The following is a 24947-nucleotide window of genomic DNA, read 5'->3' as shown; positions in this document are numbered from 1 at the left end:
ATCTCTAGTCTATGGTCCTACTGAGGACTGGACCTAGGAATTCAGAACCTCAGGCATGAGGGTCTTTTTGCATAAACATTATGCTGTCTTCCCAGCTCTTGTTTCAATTTATGGAAGCTGTTCATTCTCATCTCCCTTAACCAATTGGCCACTTCTATGCCTTTAGGCAAGCTTTCCAGTAGCTTTTCTTCCTCTGGTCCCTGTCACCCATGCTTTCCTTCTTTTGTGATTCCACCTTCCCATCTTCATTTTGGGTCATCTACTTCCCTCCATTGCAAATACAACTCTCGGTGGCCACCACACTCTGCTCTGCCCAGGTGCCAGCAGTGGTCCCCACAATGACTGCAGGTGGCCCATACCACTGCGATTTCCCTCCAGTACCCATCCTGCACCTAATTTAATCTCATGGTTAAAGTTAAATTTCTCCGTTTAGAATTCAAGAGTCTTCAAGATTTGTCCCCAAATCCTCTGCTCCAGAACACTTTCTCTTTATTTCAGGCTCTTCATACTTGGGGACTCTGTCTCCACAAACCCTAGAGAATCCTGGGCACAGAAGATAGGAGCTCAGGACAGCAGATGCTGGGAAAGACCAATGCTCTAGGTCAATAAGGGTGTGTCTATCTTGGTGCCCGGTGAGTCTGAGCCCTGTCAGTCAGCTCCTATTAAAATTCAGGAGTGTCTGGGTGGCACACCTGGTTGAGCACATGTTACCATGAGCAAGGACACAGGCTTGAGCCTCTGCTCCCCACCTGCGGGGGGAAGCTTCAAGAGTAGCGAAGCAAGTACTACAGGTGTCTCTCTGCCTCTCTTCCTCTCTATCTCCCCCTCCCATCTCGTTTTCTCTCTGTCCTATCAAAACAATAAGAAGAAAAAATAAGGGAGTTGGGTGATAGCTCAGCAGGTTAAGCAGAGGTGGCACAAAGCGCAAGGACCGGCATAAGGATCCCAGTTCGGGCCCCCGGCTCCCCACCTGCAGGGGAGTCACTTCACAAACAGTGAAGCAGGTCTGAAGAGTTGTCTGTCTTTCTCTCCCCCTCTCTGTCTTCCCCTCCTCCATTTCTCTATGTCCTATCCAACAACAACAACATCAGTAATAACTACAACAACAATAAAAACAACAAGGGCAACAAAAGGGAATAAATAAATAAATAAACATTTAAAAATTTTTTTAAAAATAAAAGGGAAAAACAGTTTCTGAGAGTCACAGACTCATAGTGCTGGCAGAGAACCCCAACAATAACCCTGACGACAATTAATTTTTTTAAGGAAGGTCAAGATCTAGATCCCAGGTCCTCATAGCATCCTCTTCTGGGGAGATCATGGCAGAGGAACCAGCTTAGCCACCAGTATTACATTCGCCATGTACACACCTAGACAGAGGTCTGGTGCTGGAAGGCATGATAATGGGCAGGACTGTGACTTATGGAGTGACAGGTTTCCTGCTTATCATTTTGGTGCCATATCACATTAAATCTTCTTGTGGGAAAGACATCTTTTATTATCCCCATTACATAGATGTGGAAAGAGAAACCAGAGAGGTTGAATAGCTTTCTCAGTGCCAGCTACATATGCTGGGTCTGGAATTCGAACCTTGTGCTGGATTTCAAAGCCACTGAAACACCTGGGAGCAATTTGAGGCATGGACGTGAGTAGAAGGCTTTGGAGAGGAGAGAAATGAGTGAGAGCTGGAAGTAAAATCTGGAGAGTGATAATGAAGAACGGATGATAGAAGGAGAAACCACTGCTCTCTCTAATCACGTTTGCTGCTCCCGTGGTTAGAGGTGACTTGGGGAGGTGGGGGTGGCAAGAGGAGGAAGGAACCCCCCCCATGGACCCACTGTCCTCCAGAATGATGATCCCCCTAAAAGATGGTGTGGCTTGGCTCAAGAGGTGAGCCACAGGCAGCAGAGAAGGACTTCTGAAGTCCTGAGGGTCCGGTCAGGGGCTCCACCCAGGCCTTCCTAATGGGCCTTGGGGGGCAGATACTTACAAAGGCTGGCATTCATCATTTTTATGTCTATGTTCAGATCCCTAATAAGGAAGTAATAATATTGCCAAGGCTTTACTATGCTTCCTATGAGTGAGTGAAAAGACTAATTATCTGACGACACTAATAAATGATTATGATGTTATTAAAAATGGCACCAAGCTAGGATTAATAGGCTCATCAGTTGCAGGAAATCGGGTTTAACAAGGTCCCCTGCTTATCCCGTCAGGGTCCATGTCCTTGATGGATATTGAGCTGCACGAGGCTCTGGGTGACACCCTTTCCTAGCCTCATTGAAGGGTCACATTTGGAAGGTCTGGAGGCTGTTGGGTTACTTTTATCACATCCTCCGAGAAGTGGCTTTTCAAATCTCTCAGGCCACCTGAGAAGCTGGGAATGGCCAAACCAGCATCAGTCCTGCTATGTTTGCACATGGTCCCCCACTGTCCCTGTCACCCTCCCCTTCACTGCCCTCCCTAGCCCAACTCGCCTTGGCAAATGACAGACTCAGAACCCACCCAGAGCCCCACACTCCAGGAGCCCACTTGCAAATGTAGGGGGAACCGATGAGCTGGAGATGCCGCTGGGGCTTGCTGACTAATTTCCATAATAATTACAGTTATTACTAATATGGTGACAGCACCACTCCCTTCCATTTATACCCACTGCCTCACTCTTGGAGCTGCTTCTCTGCCAGTTGTCTCCTCTGAGTCTCACAACAAGCTGGGAAGAGCTGAGGGGCACCTACTATTATTCTTGCTGTCATATTGGGAAACTGGAGCAAAGGGAGGTAATGGAACTTCCTGAACCCCCTTCCCTCATCTTAAACGGAAAACTGTAGCATCAAACCAAAGAACAAAAAGAGCATGTGCAGATGCCACGTGGGCTGTGTCATGCACACATTAATGATTTTATTTATTCATTTACTTCGCCACCAGGGTTATCACTGGGGTTTTGTGCCTGCACAACAAATCTACTGCCTCCAGTGGGGCCAGTTATGCCTCCCCCATTTTCCTTTTATGTAGTAGGACAGAGAGAAATTAAGATAGGAGGGGGAAGAGAAAGAGACACCTGCAGACTGGGTTCACCACTCACGAAACTTCCCCCCTTGCAGGTGGGAAACAGAAGTGTTCCCAGAATTTGGACTCCTGCATATAGTAATACGTATGCTCAGCTGGGTGCACCCCTACCTGGCCCAGGTTCTATTATTGTCATTCTCATTTTACAGGTGTGACAATCAAGGTGTGGAGAGGTTCAGAAACATGTCCAGGAGCACACATTCAGGAAGAGGGAGAGTGGAACTCAAACCAAGCCCAAGTTCATGCTCTGCTGTTCAGTTTTTCCTGCCTACCCTCCATGGGAACTTGTTTTCTTAGGTCCCAGTGAATAGCTCCATTGGTAAAGCTCTAAATGCTAATTTTCCTCTTCTCTTTTAGTCTTTGAGTGCACTGCACAAGGGCAGGAGGGCTAGCAGAAGGGCTTGAGGCTGCCTGTCCTTGCAGAGAGGTGACGTAGTATTTTCAGATCATGAAGGTTTTCCACGACTATCTCCCACTGTCCTGGCTTTCAGGTCCAGAATTGGTCCTTTGTAGAGCTCAGTGTACAGGACTTGGGAAGCAGAGCACTTCCAAGCCTTCCACCACTTTGAGCTCCATCTCCACTGTGGATACTGTCTTGGGGCCTAACATCTCTCTGCCTCATATTTTCATGTGTAAAATGGGCGGTCAAGGCCAATGAAAGGAATAGAAGTCTAGTACAGATCAGATTCCTATATTTATTAGCAGCTGATAGAAACTGTTTCCAACACATTGGGGGCTTTGAGCTGGAAAGTGGGAAGCATTTATTCTGTGCTAGCAGAGTCTGCAGTAACGCTTGCTCGGAGATATAGTACTTGCTAATTATTCCTATTTATTCCTACTTTGGAACTGTTCCTCTTATTTCCTACTTAAGGCTCAGTGAGGTTGCCGACCTTACCTGGCTGACATCTATTAGGTGGTAAAGCAAGGACTTGAACCCTAGGTCTATGAGACCACAGCCGGGGATTCTGACTACTCAGTCAGATCTTAGCGCTCTTGTCATCTTACAATCCTCCCTCTTGTTGAGAGCTTGCTGTGGGCCAGGCCCTGCACCTACCACTTTCCCCTTTCTGTGCCATATCACAACAACTTCAGGCAGAAAGAGGAACTAACATCATTTGACAGACAAGGAAACCATTGAGAGAGGTCCAGTACCTTGCCCACTTTCACATAGTGAATGGATGTGTAATCAGCTGGAATCAGGATCTCCTGACTCTGCCTTGCTGTGGAGTCCCTAAGCTGTGATTTTTTTCTTCCTTTTCCTCCCAGTTTCCTCCAAAGCTCAGCTGTTCTCTTTCCCCAAATCTTGACCTGCCTGCTAGGTTCTTGCCCCCCCTCCCCGGGGCTTCTCCCCATCTCAGGTAGAGAACTCCCCACCGAGAAGAGGTAGTTTTTATTTTAGCTGAGCCTTGCCCATACTTTTGCCCCATCCTTTGGCCCCTGGGCTGCCTGTCTCCCCACTGGGCCCCACTCAAGACAGCAACATATCTACTTCTACAATTTGTGAAGTGTTCTGGGCTGGCACCTCATCACGTGGCTGGGCCGTGCTTTGGTAGTTCTGCAAAGGTCAGGTGGCAACGAGGAACAGAGGGAATCTTCCAGAGCAAGCTCAACAAAGACTCTAGTGGGAACATCTCTGAGTTAGATGGGCTTAGTGCATGTGTGTTTGTAAGGAAACTGGGGACTATGAGCAAGGAAAGCCCAAGAGGGTGGCTTGCCCCCAGGACTCTCCTCTGCCAGGATGCCCCACCCTGACATGCACAGGGACTTGACTCCTCTGGTCTTGGGGGCCCCCAGCTTCTCCCGGAACCCCACCCCACTCACGTGGTCGATGAGCTCCTTGATCATGCCGTTCCACTGGCCCTTGTCATCCTGCGCCCCGTACTTGCCATCCTCAACCAGCCGGATCTCATAGGAGAAGCCCAGGATGTGTGCCAGCTCCTTCAGCAGGTCGATGCAATAGCCTTCAAAACGATCATTCCCAAAGAGGGTCCTGTCAGACTTCCGGAACATGACAAAGGGCTCCTCCTACAGGAACAAATAAGATAGGGATCGGATCGAGGCAGACTGAGATGGTACTGGGGGGAGGCAGGCTGAGGCTGGAGGGCTTGGGTTGGAACCTCTGCTCATGTGTTTAAAAATTGGGAAAGTTGCCAGGGGAGACAGTTCAGTGGTAGAGCACAGGACTTACAAGTATGAGATCCTGAGTTCAAGTCGCAGTACTTAAATTGTGCCAGAGTGATACTCTGATTCTCTCTCTCACTAGTAAAAAAAAAAACTTTAACATTTGCTTTTATTTGGGGTGCAGGTGGTGGCTAAGAGAGGTCCATTAAGAAAGGAGAAGAAGGGTGAATTTACTGAGAGCCAAATTTGTACCTAACAAGTGACCATGCCCAGGCAGCCCATGGCACAAAGTGGAGGTTCAGTAGGTATTTACCGATCAACTGTCCAATGGGTGTAAAGCTAGTGAGGAGTTCGAACTCAAAATTGTCAGGTTCCCAATCCCATGCTCTCTGCTACACCATCCACCCAGACCTGTTCTCAGAGTTTGGTCTCTGGACCAGCAGCACCGTGGAACTTATTAGAAGTGTTGGTTCTCTGTGTCAGCCAGACCTACTGAACCAGAGGCTCCAGGGTGGGGGCTGGTGATTCATGGTTAAGAAGCACTCCAGGGGATTCTGATGCCTGCCCACAGGTGAGTATACTGATTCCTAAGGCCATTTGTTGAGTACCTTCCTTGACTTCTTCTCTAAGTCCTTAATTGGATAATACAACTAGATCTGGACCAGCAGAGTAGCCCCCTTGGATAGCGCACTCCTTTGCCACATATGGGACTCAGGTTCAAGTCCAGCCCTCACCAATTGAAGAAAGCTTCGATGCTGTGGTTTATTTCCATTTCTCTTTCTCCATCTGTCTCTATTGAGAAAAGTCAGCCCAGAGAAATGAAGCCCTCATAACCATAAATAAATAAATACATGCATCTATATGCTACCTGATACCTTTCTCTTCACAAGCATCTCCTCAGTGTAGCATCTGCTAGGCAGTAGTTTCTGATCTTGCCATAGCTTTGCATTCATGTGTGGACAAGTCTAGCACAGATCATCAGATGAGACCTGTCTACAGAGGACCTAGCACAGAACAGAGTTCAGCAGGCAGCTGATACTGTCTCCTTCAACCTTTATTTCAGCCCTCTGGTGTGGGTATTAGGAGGCCCATAGATGCTGAAAATAAATCCACAAGGACAAGTGACTCACATAACTGGCACAGAGATCATCTGAACTCAGGCTGGAGGTCCCTAGAGTATGAGTCCCCATTCAGCTCACTGTGCGCCAGGTCCTGAGTCCCAGAGATGTGGGGAATCAGTGGAGAGCTCTGAGTTTGGCTTGTCTCTGTCAGATGGCTCGCATTGAAGGAAAGCCCTGGCAACTCAGAGAGAATATCTGGAGAACTAGCAGAGAGTAGAACTGCCCTGATTCAGTGAGGCCTGCTGGGTGCTGATGTGGCCAAAGCCAGGCCCACATTGTGAGTCCACATTTCTCCTGGCTCCACTCACCCAACTGAAACATGCCTTCTCAGAGTCTATGGTGTGGGCTAGCAAAATAGCTGACTTGGATAGTGTGCTGCTTTGTCGTGGACTGTCACCCAGGTTCAAGCCTGGCCTCCGCCACACTGAAGGCAGCTTCTGTGCTATGACCTCTATCACTCTTTCTCTGCCTCTCTGTCTCTATGTAAGAAAAAAAAAAAGAAAAAGAAAAGAAAATAGCCTATGATGGGAAGCTGAAGTCTAAGCAAACTCAGCATTTATTCAATTCCCACCATGCACCAAGCACTGATCTAAACCTTTCTCACAAATGGTTTGAATCAACTCTCACTGACTTGAAAGGTAGGTGACATTCTCCCCATTTGATAGGAAAGGAAATTGTTGCTTAGAGGAGGCTGTAAGTTTCACGAGGTCATACAGCAGTTGGGCTGTAGTCTGATGAAACCTAGTTCCAACCCTTCCTGCCTATGACTCCTCATTCTCTTCCTAGGTTGTAGCTACCCCCAGTACTGTCTCAACTCTCCTGTGTGTCAGAATGCTTCCATCCTTCAGCTGATGGGTAACAGACATCAGCTGAAACAAGCAAGAAGTTCAGGTCCTATGGCTGGTTGGTGGCACAGCCAGTAGAGCATACATGTCACCATGTGCAAGAACCTGGGTTCAAGCCCCTAGTCTCTACCTGCCAGGGGGAAGCTTCATGAGTGGTGAAGCATGTCTGCAAGTACCGCTCTTTCTTTTTCTTGTTGTAGCCCCTCCCCTTTCAATTTCTCTCTGTCTTATAAAGTAAAAAGAAAGGGGCAAAAATGACCACTTGGAGTGGTGGATTTGTCATGTAGGTGTGCAGACCCAGTGACAACCCTGGTGGCAACAACAAAACACCTCAGGTGTGTGCCCAGTCAGAGTTGCTTCCACACTGTTTCCACTGGCAGTCATTCCTATCACAGTGTGAACCCTACAGAGGGCTGAGCCACGTTAGACTCAGCAAAAGCTCTCAGCAGAGGTCCTTGGGCACAGAAGCCCACCAGCAGCTGCTTGCGAAGCCCCTGCTGGCAGGAGGGCTTGGGTCTCTCTGTCATTACTTCCCCAGAAACTCTGTTTCCCAAAATCCTATCCCATTCCATGACTGGCTCACTCAAAAATTTCCATTCTTTTGGGAGGCTTCAGACAAAGAGCTGGGGAGTTCCTGGATCCCCAAGGGGCTCCCACCTCTCCAGAGATGCTAAGGAAACATTTCTAAGTCTAATTAGGGGTGGATTCTAGGACCCCTAGCTAGACTCTATGCTAAAGCTCAGTGCCTCCTGCTCCTAATTCTCATGGGGCTGGGGAAGGGGACATGGGAAAGGCCTTGGGGGTTCCTAAGGGAAAGGACTCTGGCTCCTGTATATACTGCCTCCATTCAAATTCATCTCTGAAAAGGCCCCATTTTGATCCCTGGCCCAAGGCCTGGTGAGCAGGACCTAGGTAGGTTTTCAGTCCCAACCCAACTGCTTGGTTGGATCCTCTTGTGCAGTGAACAAGCTAAGCTGTACCACCATACCTGGAGGCCCAGATGTTTTTTACCTCAAGGACAGAACTGGAGAGAAGGTGCTATCTTTATCAGGGGAATCACCAGCCACACAGGGTCCTGAACAACAACAACAAAAATATATACCTCCTTCTGTGAAATGGGGGCGGTCATGACAGAACCCACTTTGTAGGAGTGTTTTGAGGCCAAAACACTTCAGTCTATGAAAAGCACTCAGAAGAGAGTGACCAAGCACATCTAAGCTGCCCTTATTATTATGTAGTTACCACCAACATCATCCTCATCTCTGTGTGTGCCAGGTGGCTTGTTACAATATGATCTCTCCATCTGAGAGACCATGTCCAATGTCACCAGAGGTGAAAAATCAGAGCTGGCAGCAGTAAAACCATTTTGGGAAAGGTCCCTGAGCTAGCTCACTTCCTGACCCCCTCTCCACATCCCCCACTGGCCCTCTCCTCTAAAATTAGCACTTCATTTGTGAAACTACCACCGGCCCAGAATCTATACATCTCCATATAAATACGCTTCCTTCGGAGCAGCTGTAAAATGCCATTAATTTCGGGAAGTGCTTTGCGGATGGCATACATATTTAACAGCCAAAGCCCAGAGCATTAAAATGGTGCTCGGCTTAGTAATGTGTCTCCAGACCTGCAACATTTCCTAGGGGGTAATTCTGAACTCCGCCAACTACTTATTCATGGACTATTTCACAATTTATTACTGGAAATGTCCAGACAGCCAATTCACAAGCTCTCTCAGCTGCTAATCGATTGCTCAGTGAAGGTGCCCTCAATTTCATAACTTCATGCTTGCCTATTTCTTGGGGAGAAGAGCCAGGGGAGCTGGGGTAATATTTCTCTTCAACAAGTCACAGAAAACGGGGGTCCAGAAATATAACCTTTCTCGACTTTTTATTGCCAGGGTTCTTTGTCTGGTTTCTTGCAGATCACTTGCAAAGTGTGAAAGCATGGATCAGTGACCACAGGACCTGTGGGGTTGGCACTGAGGACCTCGGCCGGAAGCCACCTACCTAACAACTGTGTCCACACACCCTGTAGAGGGAGGCAGCTTCTACACACACAGTTACATGTGCATTTCTGGTGCCCTATTGTCTGCCTAGCCCTCTTCAGACACAGAGGCCAATGGCCCGAGAGTCAATGGCTTCTTGGCCAGGAGAAGCAGGACAGAGCACTAGGAGTTCTGTCCCTGTCCTGTCCCATTTCATCCTGTTTTGTTTTGTCCCATCCTGGCAGGGTTGACTGTGGCCTCCTCCTGGCCCTCCTTAGCATTTCCCTCTCCTGCTTCAGGTCGGCCCACCTAGCAGTGGAGCTATGTGGGGCATCATGCTCACACAGCACAGATATACCCACCGGTGTGTATCCACACCCCCAGGCACTCCGTTTCCCTCACCCACACAGGTACCCGAGTGCATGCCAACACCACCTGTTCCTGCTGACAGCCCAAGGAACCCTAACCTTCAAAAGCAGGGCCCCCGCCCCAGGAGCGAGTCAGGTGTGCTTTCATGGTGTGTGAGCTGAGGTTTGAGCTGATGAATTTTTTATGAGCTCATAGAAGAGCAGAACCTGAAAAGAAGTTGGGGTTGGGTAGAAGGGATGGGGGAAGGCAGGCTTCCAGGCACTGCCTGTTGCTGTTTAGGCCATGGGAAAGGGGAAGCCCCTCCTCCACCCCCATAGCTTCCCTAGAGCTCAGGGTGGTCAGAGAGTGGAGTCAGGGCATCTGTCTGTCCAGGGTCAGTCACTCTCAGCATCTTACCATTGGAGCTCAGGAAAAAGGAGAAGGAGAAGTGAGAAAGAGGGAGGGAGGGAGGGAGAAGGGGGGCAGTAGTGTGGGTGGCAGGTACCCACACAGAGATGCTGCATCCAGATTCCAGGGAAAGGAAAGAAGAGGAATTGCTCTTTGGGGGTACTGGGCAAAGCAGTTGGAGGTTCCTTCACTCCTGCCTTGGTACCTACCTGTCACTCAAAGTGCTATTGCCCTGACAACACTCTTCCAGTCAGGCAGGGGCCAGTGCTCTCTGTGGGAGGCCCTGGCCCTGCATACAGGCTGCCAAGCCTGGAGCTGAGTTTTCAGCCAGAGCAGTTGGGCTAGCCAGGCTGGGCCACTCCTCTAACTAATGCAATCCTGCCAGAGAACCCAGCCTGAGAGCACCTCTGGACTCCAGCAGACCATGTGTGGAATCCTGTGACACTCTAGAAGCATCACAACAGCTCCAAGCTTTCAGGTCGCCCCAGGTCACACATGGGAGTGGGTATCTCTCTCTTTCTCTCTCTCTCTCTCTTTCTCTCGTCACCCTGAGAGCATCTTCATCTGGACATTGAGAGTTTCTTGGAGATCAGTGTAAATGCTATGTGTCACATTCTCTGTCCCCAGCAGTGATGCTCCAGAGTTCCCTAGCTTCCAGGGTCGATTGGGTCTCACTCACCGCCCCACAGGGAGAAGCAGTCTGCCACTCCGCAATCTCTGGATAGTGGGGATAAAGAGAAGTGAGTAGTGTTCACCTCCAGACTATGTGAGTATGAAATACTGCACAGGGCCTGCAGCCATGTCAAGATCGAGCAATGAGTTAGGGAATCATCACAGTGACCAAAAGCAGCAACTGAGGTGGTGGCTGGGATCTGGAACTTCAAGTATGAGAAGGAAACCAGAGGTACAGAGGACTCAGGAGGTCACAGATCCTAATCCTTTCAGAAGCCAGTTAGGAAACCTTTACAGAAGAGGCAGCCTAGTGTAAAACTTGGGGAGCCAAGGGACCTGTGAGTCAGGGAGTGTTCACTAAGCCTGAGAGGCATTCAAATGCAAGTTTACAATGTACCCTATCTTAGAGAGACACTCTGTAGCCTTGGTCTATGGTCACTCTTCAGTGAAATTCAGGCTCCTTGGGGCCAGGAGATGGCACACATGGTTAAGCACGCACATTACAGTGTGCAAGGACACAGGTACAAGCCCCTGGCCCCCACCTGCAGAGGGAAATCCTGACAAGTGGTGAAGCAGTGCTGCAGGCATCTCTCTGTCTCTCTCCTCTATCTCCCTTATCTGTTCAAATTTCTCTCTGTCTCTATCCAATAATAAATAAATAAAATATTTTTTAAAAAAGAAATTCAGGCTTCTGTTTGTGGGCAAAAGAAGAGGTTAATCTCTAGAACTCTCACTCAACCTAGTATTTTAAATCTGAGCTTACGGGGGACTGGATTTGCAATTATAATAATAATAATAATAATAATAATAATAATAATAATAGTAACTATTATTATTTTGCCTCCAGGATTATTGCTGGGGCTCAGTGCCTGTACTATGAATCCACTGTTCCTGGAGGCCATTTTTCCCATTTTGTTGCCATTGTTGTTGTTATTATTGCCATAGTTGTTGCTGTTGGACAGGACAGAGAGATATTGAGAGAGGAAGGGAAGACAGAGAGGGAGAGAGACAGATAGACAACTGTAGACCTGCTTCAATGCCCGTGGAATGACCCACCTGCAGGTGGGGAGCTGGGGGCTTGAACTAGGATCCTTACGCTGGTCCCTGTGCTTCGTGCCATATGCGCTTAACCTGCTGTGCTACCACCTGGCCCCCAATAATAATTCTTATTAATGTGTTGTTGTTGACTATGATGGTGATAATGGCGGCTAGTGCATGGATAAGCAGCACTTCCTCATTTGTAGCTATACGTTACCCTTCCTACCCACACTATAAAGGCAGGCAATAAAATTACGCTTTCTTAATATTTATTTATTTATTCCTTTTTATTGTCCATGCTTTTTTATTATTGTAGTTATTATTGATGTCATTGTTGTTGGATAGGCCAGAGAGAAATGGAGATAGGAGGGGAAGACAGAGATGGGGAGAGAAAGATAAACACCTGCAGACCTGTTTCACTGCCTGTAAAGTGACCCCCTGCAGATGGGGAGCCAGGGGCTTGAACTGGGATCCTTACACCAGTCCTCGCACTTTGTGCCACCTGCGCTTAACCCACTGCACTAACTGCCCAACTCCCAGTTATTCTCTTTTTATTTTATTTATTTTTAAGAATTTTTAATTCTTTTAAAAAATTTTATTTATTTATCATTGGATAGAGACAGAGAGAATTTGAGAAGGAAGAGGGAGACAGAGAGGTACCTGCAGTCCTACTTTACCACTTGTGAATTTCAGCCTGCAGGTGGGGAGCAGGGGTTTGAACCCAGGTCCTTATGCACTATAATGTGTGTGATTAACCAGGTGTGCCACCGTCTGGCCTCCCCCCCCCTTTTTTTTTACCAGAGAACTGCTCAACTCTGGCTTATGGCGGTATGGGGGATTGAACCTGGGACTTGAGAGCCTCAGGCATGAAAGTCTCTTTGCATAACCATTATGCTATACCCCCACCCATTAGCCTCCCCCTTTTTTATTTATTAGTGATTTAAAAAATTATATGATAATAGGGGTATAATTCCACACTGTGGACCAAAATAAAAGACCCTGGGATGGGGGGGATTCAAGTTCTGGAACATGATGGCAGAGAAGGGACCTGGTGGGGGTTGTATTGTTATGTGGAAACTGGGACATGTTATGCATGTGCCGAGTATTATATTTTACTGTTGACTGTAAGCCATTAATGCCCCAATAAAAAAAAATTTTTAAAAATTGACACCATTCCCACTACCAGATTTCTGTGTCCCCAATCTCTCCATTGGAAGCTACAGCAGAACTTGCAGATATGGGTTAGGTATTTTTTTGACAACTATCTGTCTATATTTGTATAGATTTGTCCACTTTTTTCATGGTCATGTCTTCTCTTCCTTTCCAAGTCAAACCTACACCTATTATTATATCCAAATGCCCTTCCTTTTTCCCTCTTCTTTCTCTGAGTCCTGATGGAGTTGGAGTTCAGATGTCTTTGGTCATCTTCCCTCTATCACTTCTCCTCCTCTGAGAGTATGGGCAGAAATTCTTTATTCTGGGGTTCAGAAGGTGGAAGATCTGGCTTCTGCAATTGCTTCTCTGCTGGAAACAGTATAATCATTATCTTTCTTTTTGCTTGTGGAGAACTGAGGCAAAGAGTCACTAAACAAATTTTCAGGGACAGAACTCAGACCTAAATGTCAGTCTGTCTCCTCTTTCTCCTCCTTCTCTTCCTCCTCTTCTGTCTTCTCTTTCTCCTCCTCTACCTCCTCTTCCTTTATATCTCCCCTGCCCCACTACCTCTTTTTTGTCATCTGGAGCCTCACCAGAGGCTGGCTTTTTCAGATAGAGATACATAGACATACAGATATGTAGACAGGGAGATAGACAGATGATAGATAGATAGATAGATAGATAGATAGGCAGACAGTCAGACAGATAGATAGATAGTAGATAGGATAGGTTAGACAGACTCTAGCTCTGAAGCTTCCTTTAATGTAGTGGGGGCCAGGCTTGAACCTGAGTAGCGCACATGGAACAAAAGCATCCTACCCAAGGAGCTAAAAGAGCTACTATACTAGACTGCTCGTTCTAAAGACTTGCTAGACCAAGAAGGACTTCTCTTCTACCCTCTCTCCCAAGATGCTGGAGAGCTACGCAGACGGGATCTGTAGGACTTCTGGTGAGTGACTGAAGGATGTTTGCAGGAAGCTGTGAGTATTTACCCAAAAGCTGTCAGAAGAGGATAGGCTGCCTGCTGATTTTGCCTCTGCCCATGTAGACAAATCCCCTGTGTCTTTGCAAGAGGGTTTTATGTCCTTAAAATCAGGCTGTTGTCATCTGAATACAGCTTAACCCTGTGGTCTTTGCAGGTGTGTGTGTTTTCCATCCTTTCAGTAAATGAGCTCCAGCTTGCCTCTGTTTTTGTTTGGCTGCAGAGTCATCCTGGAACACGTGTTCAGTCATTTCTCCTTCTAATCTCTCCTGAAGCACACCAGCTTCACCTTTTTTTTTTTTGGGGGGGGGGACTCTTGTCTGGTGAAAAGTGTTTTATTTATATCACATTTTATGCAGCTCAGCTTTTAATCTTTTACCACCTTTTTACTATTTTATTTCTACCCTTTTATATTTTAGTTTTGTCACACTTTTTATCCTTTTGCTTCCTGACATTTGGGGTTTTCATTTCTTCACCTTGTCTAGCTGGAGTTGTTAATTATTTATTTTAATTCCTTGTCTTTTGTGACAGCCTTCCTTTTTCTATCTCATTCCTTATTTTCAGTTTTCTCTTGATTAGTTTCCTTTTAATATTTTAATTGTGTCCCCTTTCAACTTTTCTATTTTTATCCATATCAATCTTTCTTTAATCGCTCATGGGGCTTCACTCTGTTCTCTTGGCTCTTTTTTGTTGTTTCTCCTTAATCTCCCGGGTGTGTAAAATAATTTGTTTTTCCTACTCCTGAATGAGTCATTTTAGCAGTATGATCTTTATATATTTCCAGCTAACAAGAAGTTGGTCAACAAAGGCAGACAGGATGTGTAGTTTGGGGGAAGATGCCATTTAGGGCTTCCCTCCTCCCAAGGAGAGGCTGGTGTATCTGCAGCCCTCTCATTCTGGTCACACCAGCAGCTTGTTCAGAACCCCTGTGAGGTCTCCACACACTTTAATGGGGATCCTCTCCACTGTTGTAGCCAGGGCCCTGGGGAAAACATGCAGGCTACAACAGCTCCCCTAGAAGTTGTTGGTGTGGACTGGTGAAATAGCTCACTTGAAAACAACAAAGGGAACAAAAGAACAAGGGCAACAAAAGGGAATAAATAAATAAATATTTAAAAAAAGAAGAAGAAATAGCTCACTTGAATAGAACCCTGCTTTGCTATGTGAGTGACCCAGGTTCAAGCCTGGCCTCTAAGGCATTAAAGGAAGCTTTGCTATTGTTGCTTCCCTCCCTCCTTCCTTCTGTCTCTCTCCCTCCATCCAACCCTTCCTTCTCTGTCTCTATCTAAAAAAAAAAAAAGAAAAGAAAAAGAAAAGAAAGAAAAGAAAAAGAAAGAAAAGCAAAAGAAAAGAAATGGATGATGCCTCCAGTACTTGGCCCTCAGTGAGATTCCTGAGAGAGTCAGGTTTAACTATTACTCATCCCTTGGGGAATTAGACAGAATGAGGCAGTCTTACTTTAACTGGACATGCCCAGTCAGGTGACTCCCTGTGTCAGTAGGGCATGCTTTCAGCATGTGGTCCTGTTCCACAAGTCCCAGGCTCTAGATTGAAGTTCACCAGACAATGACTGGGCTGCTTTCCCCAGCCCCACCCCAGCACGGCCCAGCCTGGGACCCCCAGGGGCCATCCTGTATCTCAGAGAGCATCCTTCCTGTCTGCACACTCAGGAGGCCTTCCAGGCAGTGTATTTGCAGAGGTGGGGCAAAGAGCCTGAGAAACCCTGTAAGCTACTCCTTGGATAGAAATGGCCAGAAGGAGGAGGCACTAACCAGTCCTGGAGAAGGGAGGGCAAGCAGGTGGGCTGGTGCTCTTCTGGTGGGCCAGGGTGGTGTGGAGAGCATGGCAGAAGTGCTAGTCCCTGACACTCTTTCCTTGAGCACTGGGGTGGAAGGAGGGGATCCCAAGTCCTGGTGCAGAAGGCAGTGGACCACCCCACCCAATGCTTCCATCTTTCTGTACAACATGGGGCATAAGGAACAGGTGAAGGGAGCTGCAAAGCCTAGGCCTCTGCAAAAGGACTGGCACAGCAGGCCTGTCCTGCCTTGGGAAGGGAAGGAGCTGCTCACAGCCACCCTCGTGAGCTTCAGCTTATGGCCCCAGCAGAGGTGCTATGTTCCAGTTGCTTTCCAAGCCCTTTATGTGTGATCTTTAATATTTCCACCTTCCTGCACCCCAGCCTCAGAAGAGGAACTGGTCTAACTCTGCTGGGTAGGATGATGGAGGGGTGGCCCCAGCCCTGCTGATCAGCCCACAGCCTGCTAAGAAGGTCCCTCCTATAGGCCTATCGGCTCTTACCAACACTGTGGTGACGATGAGTGACCTATTTGTCAGGGAATCCGTGACATTAGGGCCTCGGCCTTTGGCAACCTCTGTGATGTTTAGCCCCTCAGCAGGACTCCACACTCCGACCTGGAATGGGCAGAGACAGACAGATAATAGGGGACTGGATCCTCCACCTCTCCATACTTCCCCCATACCAGCAAGCTTACTGCCTCACACACATTCATCACCAGCATTTCACTAATGAGTTCTGAGCTGGCTGTCCTTGCAGCCCCTTTGCCTCCCTCCTTCCAGAGGGCAGCCCTCTCCCCTGCAGCAGGTGTGGGGCCTCCTGAGTCTGCCATCCCTGACCCAGCACAGTGGAAGAGGATGATGTAGAGGGGAAGGATGGAGGCAAAGACCACCCCCAAGGAGCTCAGGAGAACCCAGCCTGGAATGAAGCAGGTGCCAGAAAGAAAGCAGGCATCCTGGGCCAGGGCCAGGTGATGGTGTGGGACAGAGCTATCTGACCATGTGGGATCTATCCCTCTTGGTGGGGTGGGTGGACCCTGGGCATCCAGCTACCCACTGACTGCTAGCTCCTGGCATCAGCTGCTGTCCAAAGCATCTAGAACCAGGGCTATCAGACAGCATGATGGTGATGCAAATGACTTTCATGCCTGAGGCTTTGAGTGTTCTGTCTCAATCCCCAGATCCAACCATGAGCCAGAACTGTGTAGTGTTCTGGTTAAAATAATAAATAAATAACCCCTGATACTTGAGTAATACTGGACATATACATATCAAAGTGTCTGGAAGTAGGTAGGCTTCATCAGACACCTGTGGGGTGGGGACTAAGATGTGGAGCTATGTCACATGTCAGAAGGCTGGCTGGAGAAGGGCACTGGTCTCTGTAGCTGTCTGGGGGTAAGGTAGAGCACAGATATTCCTAACTAGGAACCAGGTTCGGTGAGAAGGAAGTTTGCTTTGCCGGTTCACTGATAAAGATGGCAGAGACAATCAGTGTGGTGCAATGCCTCTTCTTCCAGTGCTTTGGTTGGTACAGGCAAGATGTTGGAGGGAGACAATTGCTCTAAAGCCTTGGATCTCTTTGTACCTATCTCTGCCTCGCTCTATCTCCATCTCAGCTCCTCCCTATCAAGAAAGCTTTTGGCATGCCCACCTTGTCCTTGGCCTAGTTGGGGGCTACCCAGGAAACTTAATCAATTAAATAGAGAGGCCAAATGCAAACATCCCATTAAGAGAACTGTGCAAAGCAGACAGCAGAGAGACGTGTAATTATGCTTGGGTAATTCTGCCTTAATCCTCCCAAAGCCAGAGGCTGGAGCTGGCTGGCTCCACTATGACCCAGCTTAGCAAATAGCAGTGATGATCCATGAGACAGAGTGGTCATGCTTGCTGGCTCTGTACTCTCTCTAGAGAGGATCTCTCTCCATGCAATTCCCTGTACCCCACCCACACCCTACCCCAGACAAGAGGAGAAGAGACAAGCACTTCTCTGAAGTGGGCCAATCTCAGAGCCAACCTCAGCAGCACTCCTGGGTGCAGAAGGTATCAGATAGCCAGCATCTCTCAGAGTGGCCAAAGGAAAAGCAGGAACCTGGGCCCAGCAAGCAGCTATTGAGTTCCAAGTGCATACCTTGTTGGGCCCAGCTGCTGTGAGACATGAGAACAGTTAAGGCTGATGATAACCCAGCCATCAGAGGTACTCTGCTTAAAACCTAGGTGGCTAGAAGTAGAAGCTTCTGGTGGAACATCTGCCCAAAGAGAGCATTTGGGAGTCTTAGCTGTGATTGCTGTGTATGAATTGCCTGGAAGGATGTTGGGAGAGAGCTGCTTAGGTATATGATGCTCTCTGACAATCTATTACTGATGTCTGCCATAGGCATGGGTATGGGAAGTGATGGTGTGCATGCCAACTTAGAAAGAGCTGAAGCTCTTTCCCGAGATGGGTAGCTGAGATAGCAGAACTGACACAGACAGCTGGTTGGGTAAAGAATAACAGGGTCTTGCAGTATTGCCAGAGGAGGAGGGAAGCTTAAAGGGAAAAGGACAGACTGCTCGATGGGAATGCCTGCCCTTTGTTTGGGGTTGGACTAATTGGTCTCCATTAGGGTTTAGGAGCAGAGGCCACAGCCATGGACTTTACAGGACTGATGCTCTGTGTGGCATAAAAGCACTTCCAATGAATGGTTTGGTTTCCAAGTTGTCTCCTCCTCAACACATGACTCTGTGAGTCTTTAAGAAGCTCAGGAGTGAATAGAGTTTGTGCCCCAAGATGCTGCCAGGCAGAACCAGGTGTGTGGCTGAGGGAAAGAGCTCAGGACATAGATAGGTCTCTCCTGAAGCCAGGCTGACTGCATTGGCATAAGGGAGCAAGACTGGACAGACCATGGGGGTGGGTGTCCAGGGGGCAGGGGACCAGGTCTAGAAAGGCAAGTTGGAGCACTTTATGGACAGAGAGTCCAGAAGGCCTGGGCAAGGGGCTGAATCTTAATGACTCAGCACTAGGAAGCCCTGGGCAGTTTTAGAGCAGACTGGAAGCTTCGTCTGTATATGTAGTCAGATGTCTACAGGGCTTACATGGAAATTCTGGGAAGCCAGGTCAGGGTGTTAAAATAATCCAAGGAAGAGGGCTCAATCAGTTGAGGTAAAGGAGAAAAGGATGATAAAGACCTCCTGGAGGTGGAGAGACAACTCACTATGCAAGGCTTGCCACATACAGTGGCTAAATATGAGCCCCACTCCCAAATGAAAGGTGCTGTAACACTAGGGGAAGCTCCAGAGTTGTGGTGTCCTTCCTCTCTGTCTGCTTCTCTTTGCTTGAATGAAAGTCACTTGAGTGGCGAAATTGCACATGCATGAGGCCTCCATCTTAGGAAAAAAGTAAAGCACAGCACAACACATCTTGAAGGCCCACAAGCACCAAAGGCGTCCTCTTTACTTCATGCTCTCTGCTCTCTGTAATGTGTACATCCTATTCCCAGAGGTGGACAGGTGCCCTGGGCCTAGCCGGTAGCAGGTGTGGCAGAGTCCCTCCTCGAAGGCTTCAGAGGACACGGAGAACAGAGGTGGGAGCTTCGTGATAAATCTCCTTTCTCAGCCTAGCAGTTGAACTTGGACAGACTGTGTGAAGGCCACCAGGGAGATCAGAATTGGCCTCATTACAAGTGTTTCTTGAGTTTCACAGCTGGCAGGCCTTAGCCCCAGGTGTGGCCTTTCACCCTCATCCAAACTCCTGGAAACACAGAAGCCTTAGCAGCCTGGAGTGGGGAGTTTAGAATCCATACACTACAAGCTATCTCCAAGGCTAAGAATCACCTCCACCTCTCAGACAAGCAATCACTGCTTAATTGTGGCCTGTGCACCTCAATCACTCCTTCCAGAAGGTGCCTCTTGGCCAGGAGAGAGCTTCTGTTACCCACAGGCATGCCTGTACACTCACAGTCTTGCAGGGACTTAGCGACAGCCTGTCTGTCCCATGAGCCTTCACTGTGCTTCCCAGGCTAAGCACCCTGAATGGCCCAAAGGATGGGTGATGGTTTTGGTGTCTGCCATGGCCAGGATGCTGAAACTGCCTTTGAGTTTGCAGATGGGTCAAGCATAGGGCATACCAGCTCAGGCCATGCCCTGCGGAGGCAGCTGGGTTGGGCCTTGCTCTCTCCTTCTGGGTGTCTGCCTGGGGCTGTGATAGGAAAGCACTGTGCTTCATATGCACCCCTCCCTGCTTCACACCCTCACCTCCCTCCCCTACACACACCCACCTTTTCCAGGCCATCCTCCTTCAGGCTGATGATGTCCAGATCGAAGTCTGTTCTCAAGCCACTGGTTTTGTTGAAAACGATCCGTCCAGTTAATCCTTCCCATTGAGCCTGCCGGAGGGGAGAGGGCAGCATGGAATGGCTATTCCTCGGGCTCATAAATCATCATTCGATACAACTGTACAATGCTTCATTTTAATTACTCCTCGCACTGATACTGTTCCCCCAAGACCATGATTAATTAATAATCACCTCCATCATTGCTCAGGCTATGGTGCAGACCAGCGATTTCCATAAATTCCATTATGCTCTTTAGCCAGTTTTACATGTGCACCTTCTCGTGTACAACATCAATCTCGAATGCACTCAAATAAGCCCCTGCCTCAGAGCCACAAGGAGGGGGAGTCCGAGTCAGCTCCCCAGTGAGGGGCACGGTGGAAACCCGGTATAGTTGGGTAGGTGAGGCCTGACCAAACCAGAGGGGCAGAAGAGCCATGCCCATCCGAGCTGTGAAGCCTGGCACTTGGAGCAGCCCCCAGCGAATGGGGGTTATGGGGGACAAAAAAAAAAAAAACCCAGCCTGAGATGCTCCATGAATGCTGTGGCTAAGAACTTTCAACTTAAGTCGCTGGGAGGTACAGCTCAGCTAGCTGGGTGACCTTGGGAATTTCATTTCCCCTCTCTGCCTCAGTTTCCTTATCCGTCAAATGGAACTAATACAAGTGCTCACCTCACCAAAATGCTCTGGGGGAGGGGACTGAGCGAGATGTCACTGCAAATGCTCAGAACACTACCTGTGGCCCCACCTGAGCCTGGAATAAAGAGCGGCTCTTGTTTGCCTTTGTTGTCATTTGCATCATTAATTATCCTAGAGAGAGGCAAGCAGAGACCCAGAGAGAGACAGGCTCCAAATGAAGAAATGTTCCATCTTTTAGATCAGCGTTTGGCAAATAAAGGGTGCTAGTTGGCCTTGCCTGTTTTTGAGGGTTCTTAACTCACAGCCATATCCACACACTCACAGGTTCTCTTCAATGGCTGTTGTGCTTCACTTCTAACAACTGAATTGTTGGAACTGTCTTGCCCACCCCCCCAACACTAAAATATTCTCAAGCTGGCCTTTACAGAAAAGGCTTGCCTACTGTACCCTAGATCATGTTTTTCCCAGGGGCTCAGGCCAGAGCAAGGAGCAGTAGCTCTGTCATATCGCCTCTTCAGAAGCTGGCGATATGAAGGTGGGTCAGGTGAGAGCCCAGAAAGAGCCATGTGTCACAAGCTCACAGGATGAACAGGAGGCAAAGCCATCTGGAACTTAGGGTCCAGGGCCCCGTCCCCTTGGCTGGAGTTCTTGCCCTCCTTCGCCTCCTCTACTGAGTCAGGATGCAGCCAGCACCCAGGTAAGTGCCCAAAGATGAGGGTTTTCTGCATCTGAGCAGAGAAAAACCTCATACCTCCTTGAGACACTGGGAACAGAGTTGAACAGGTGTGTGCTTGTTGGGGAGGGGGTAGAGGCAGGGGCTGGCAGCTTACACTGCCTGGCAGGCTAGAGGAATGTGAACAGGCAGAGAGTCTGAATATTGAGGACCTTGCCTGCTCAGTTTGGGCTCCTGTTCCCACCAGAGTCACGATCCCCTGCAGATTCAGGAGAAAAAAAAAAAAAAAAGATCCCAGAGCCTCTCCTAGGCTGTGTGACCTCCCACACCCCTGCTGATGCTCACAACTTCACACCCCAGTTCAGGGGTTCACAGATTCCCATAAGACTCTCTGTAGACCCTAAACTAAAGTCTCTAGGCCTGCCCAGACACCTGGTGGCTCTAAGGCATCATGCGGTTTTCTGGATGTAAGTGTCGGTGGGCAAAGGGGGACACCAGCTCAGCCTCTTGGCAGGGCCCAGGAGGCTGCAAGCAAAGTGGGTATGGGCCAGCAGGACAGCTCACCTGGGAAGCTGTCAGGTCACATGCATATGTCAGGTGCATGACTGAGGTTCAAGTCCAGGCCCCATCATACTGTAGGAAGCCTTGGTGCTGTAATATCTTTCCCACTGTCTCTGTGTTTCTGTCTGAAGAAGTCAGCTCAGAGCAGAGACGCTCCCGTGACAACAATAAAAATCAATAAATAATCGGATAAAATGTGGGCTTTCCACAAGGGATTGTGAGCTTCACGAAGCAGGGAAGTGCCTAACTCACAAGATGTTAAGAACGTGTGTGAAGTGCTTAGTCCAGTGCTGGATGGGGTGGCTTGACATTCATTTCCCCTTTGTTGCTTCCTTCCATGGGCTTCAATTAGACCAGGGTCTTGGCTGTGGAGACGGGGTCAGTAGAAACCCCACCAGAAGCCTGGCATCTGTCCCTGTGTGAGCTCCTTTTCATCCTGCCACTGTCTTGTTGGGTGGCTGCCCTCAATACTCTCCTTTTCACAGCTATCATCACTGGGGCTCAAAGAGGGAGTGTGCTAGGCAGGCCTGAGTAATGGTGGTGTAGGCCCATTGACTCCCTTTCCGCAGGAGCAAAATGAAAGAGTCTGGGGTCACAGTGTCCACGTGGGGTGGACTTGCACAGTCCAGAAAGATGGGAAGAGAAGAGGGAAGAAGACCCAAACACCTCAGAGAAGGCGAAGACCAGGGTTTGACTTCCCACGAGGCTCAGCCTGCCCTGTGCCCAGCCCCTGCCTCCCCTCCAGTTCCTCCCCTGGCTATCTCCTGGCCCCCTGGGAAATCACAGCAGGTGCCTCCAAGCCTCCCTCCCTGTCAGCTGCAGAGGAATTAAATGCCAGCAGGTGCGCGGCCTGTCTGTGGGCGGGTGAGCAGGGCCAGGGCAGGGCAGGGAGCTGCTGGCAGCTCCTCCCTCCCCGTGACATTTCCATGCCCGCCCGCCCCTTGCAGCAGCCGCTCAGGACTCACTAAATGAAAGATGCTTCACACGCTCTGAACTCCAGCCTGGTATTTTCCAGCTCCTCTCGGAAATGCCAAGTCTTTAAAATGATTTACTGTCACGCAGTCTGATGAGGAGATGGACAACCTGGAAATGGTCCGAAGGGAGTATGTAAAGTATGTGCTGGGCTTGGGGACCTGAGCGCTGGCCGTGGTCAGTTGGGTGACAGCAGGCAAGTGCTTGGCAGCTCCAGGCTTTGAATCCCCACCACCTTAGAAGGAGGTGAGCCGAAGGGCTTAGTAAGTAGTCTATACCCTTAAACAGTCACTGTCTGTGCTTTGGGGGTCAGGAAACCAGCCTGGGTTGCTCAGCCCTGGGGTGAGTAAGAGGGCTCCCCTTTCTATACTGAGCACAGAGGTAAATCTGCTGGAGTACCTAGCCTTCAATATTCTTGGAGTTGAGGTGGGGGTCAGGGGCTCAAGCTGCGTGGCCTGGAGATAGTCTTTAGCAGGAAGCCCACCACAGAGCAGAAATTAGCAATGGTAAGAGCAGGGGTGGTGGCTATTACAGCACCTGCTGTGAAAGCAGCCAACCATTTGGATGGTTGTCTGAAGGGCCAGGTGCTGTCCTATGTGTTTCACACCTGCCTACATAACTCACTACAGCATCCCTATTCTTTTCACTCTTCAGAGGAGGACCGGAAGCACAGTGAGTTTAATATCTTGTCTGCGGTCTCACAGCTAGACAGTGATTGAGTTTCGAAGCCACTTTCCTCTGCCTCCCTGGGCTCCCAGCTTCGTGGGATCATCAGGGCCACAGTGACCCAGCTTAGCCAGGTTTTACTCAGGATACAGGACACAGGACACTCAGACCTTGTCTGTGTCTGCATGGGAAGGACAGGGGAAGTGGGGACCGTTGTGGTCCTCTTATGCCAACATATCTGATAGAAAAATTCCTCTCAGGTGAGGAAGCTGTTGTCATGATCTAACCTGCTTTCTGAGAGTCACTGTGAGATGGTGGTTGCCCACAGAGGAATTGGAGGCTAGTTGCTGCCCAGGAGCTGGGCTGGGAAGAGAGTGAGACAAGCTCTGAAGGCAAACACAAAAGATTCTAGAGACTGCATCTTACCCACTCTCCTTTTAGCCTGGCTCTAAAATTCAAGCATGGCCCTGGCCTCACCCCGAGCAATGCTATGAGCTCAGGGTCAAGGAGGAAGCTGCCCTGTCCACTAAGCCATTTCCATGACTGTCATGGCTGCCTTTCTTAGAACAGCAGATTACATTCACTAAGGCAGTAGCATGGTCAATGCCTGTTGATCCCTGAGCAGGGGAGTCTGTGAGTGTAGGGGCTCCTCTGTCTGTCCCCACTGGATCACTAGAGCAGAGTTCAGGGCCTGGCACCTAGAAGACCCTCACCATGGTTATGAAATAAATGAACACACTCCCAAGGCAGTCTGATCCATTTCTGGGCCTTTGCACTGGCTGTCATGAGAGCCACTATGCGGAGCTTCCTACAGGACTTCCTGGAACTGCTCTGTATAAGTTCGCTCCCTCACACCCAGGACAACTTGCCTAGAGCTCCTTCCGCTGGGCCTCCTGTATCTATCTACCTTTCCCAGGGCTTGCTGCCCTGGGTATGGCTAGGGGCTTGGTACACAGCTTTCCACTCTGCCTTCTCAACAACCCTCTGAGGTAGGCACTATTGCTTAACCCATTTTGCAGCTGAGGCAACTTGGTATCAACCAGTGAATCATCTCACCGCTACTCAAAGGGGGAGTGATGATGGGGCCGGGATGCCAGCCTTGACCTTCATGTCCCCATCTGTAAAATGGGAACAGTTACTCTGACTGTCCTGACCTTACAAGGGTCATGGTGATGGAGTCCCTTGAAATGAAAAGTTGACACTACATCTCCGTCGTCATCTTCCTGACAGCAGGGCCAGTGTCTGCATTTGGTTTCCTCTGTTTGACTCCATGGACAGGACTCATACAGAGCTGCCATGATGCCAGGAGAGCTGGCTGCCAGCAGGGACCCTAGATGGGGACATGGCTTATGGTCCCATGATGTGAGAGGAGTTTGTGGGGGAAAGATTGTCAGCTGCTGAGCCTTCTATGCTGCCACTGCACTAAGCACTTTAACATGGTGGTTGGTACCCTGGTTTAGGGAACCAAGGCTCAGTACACTTCTCTAGCTTGCCTAAGGCCACCCAGCAAAAAGCAAAGCTTCTCATTTGTTATACTTCAAAAGTCCCCGCTATGTGTAGCTGACAGTGCTGGTCCCACTGTGCACCTGCCATG

General features: G+C 49.0%; 1 protein-coding gene across 3 annotated transcripts in view; it reads right to left on the bottom strand.

Moving 5' to 3' along the window:
- The window catches only part of GRIK3 (glutamate ionotropic receptor kainate type subunit 3), a 250241-nt gene that overhangs the window by 41314 nt on the left and 183980 nt on the right, over nt 1–24947 (bottom strand). For all 3 annotated transcript variants that reach the window (XR_009553877.1, XM_007537496.3, XM_060206191.1), the window contains 3 exons: nt 19788–19895; nt 16039–16152; nt 4888–5091 (listed from right to left, as the gene is read on the bottom strand). Coding sequence is in view for 2 of the 3 variants with exons in the window: in XM_007537496.3 (XP_007537558.1) it covers nt 4888–5091; nt 16039–16152; nt 19788–19895 (426 nt within the window). In the remaining variant the exon portion in view is untranslated. The remainder of the gene's footprint in view (nt 1–4887; nt 5092–16038; nt 16153–19787; nt 19896–24947) is intronic.

The sequence above is a fragment of the Erinaceus europaeus genome, chromosome 13 (genome assembly GCF_950295315.1).
Source record: "Erinaceus europaeus chromosome 13, mEriEur2.1, whole genome shotgun sequence".
In the NCBI taxonomy this organism is placed as follows: Eukaryota; Metazoa; Chordata; class Mammalia; order Eulipotyphla; family Erinaceidae; genus Erinaceus; species Erinaceus europaeus.
Note: the sequence above shows the minus strand (reverse complement) of the source record. Positions and strands in the feature narration are given on the sequence as shown.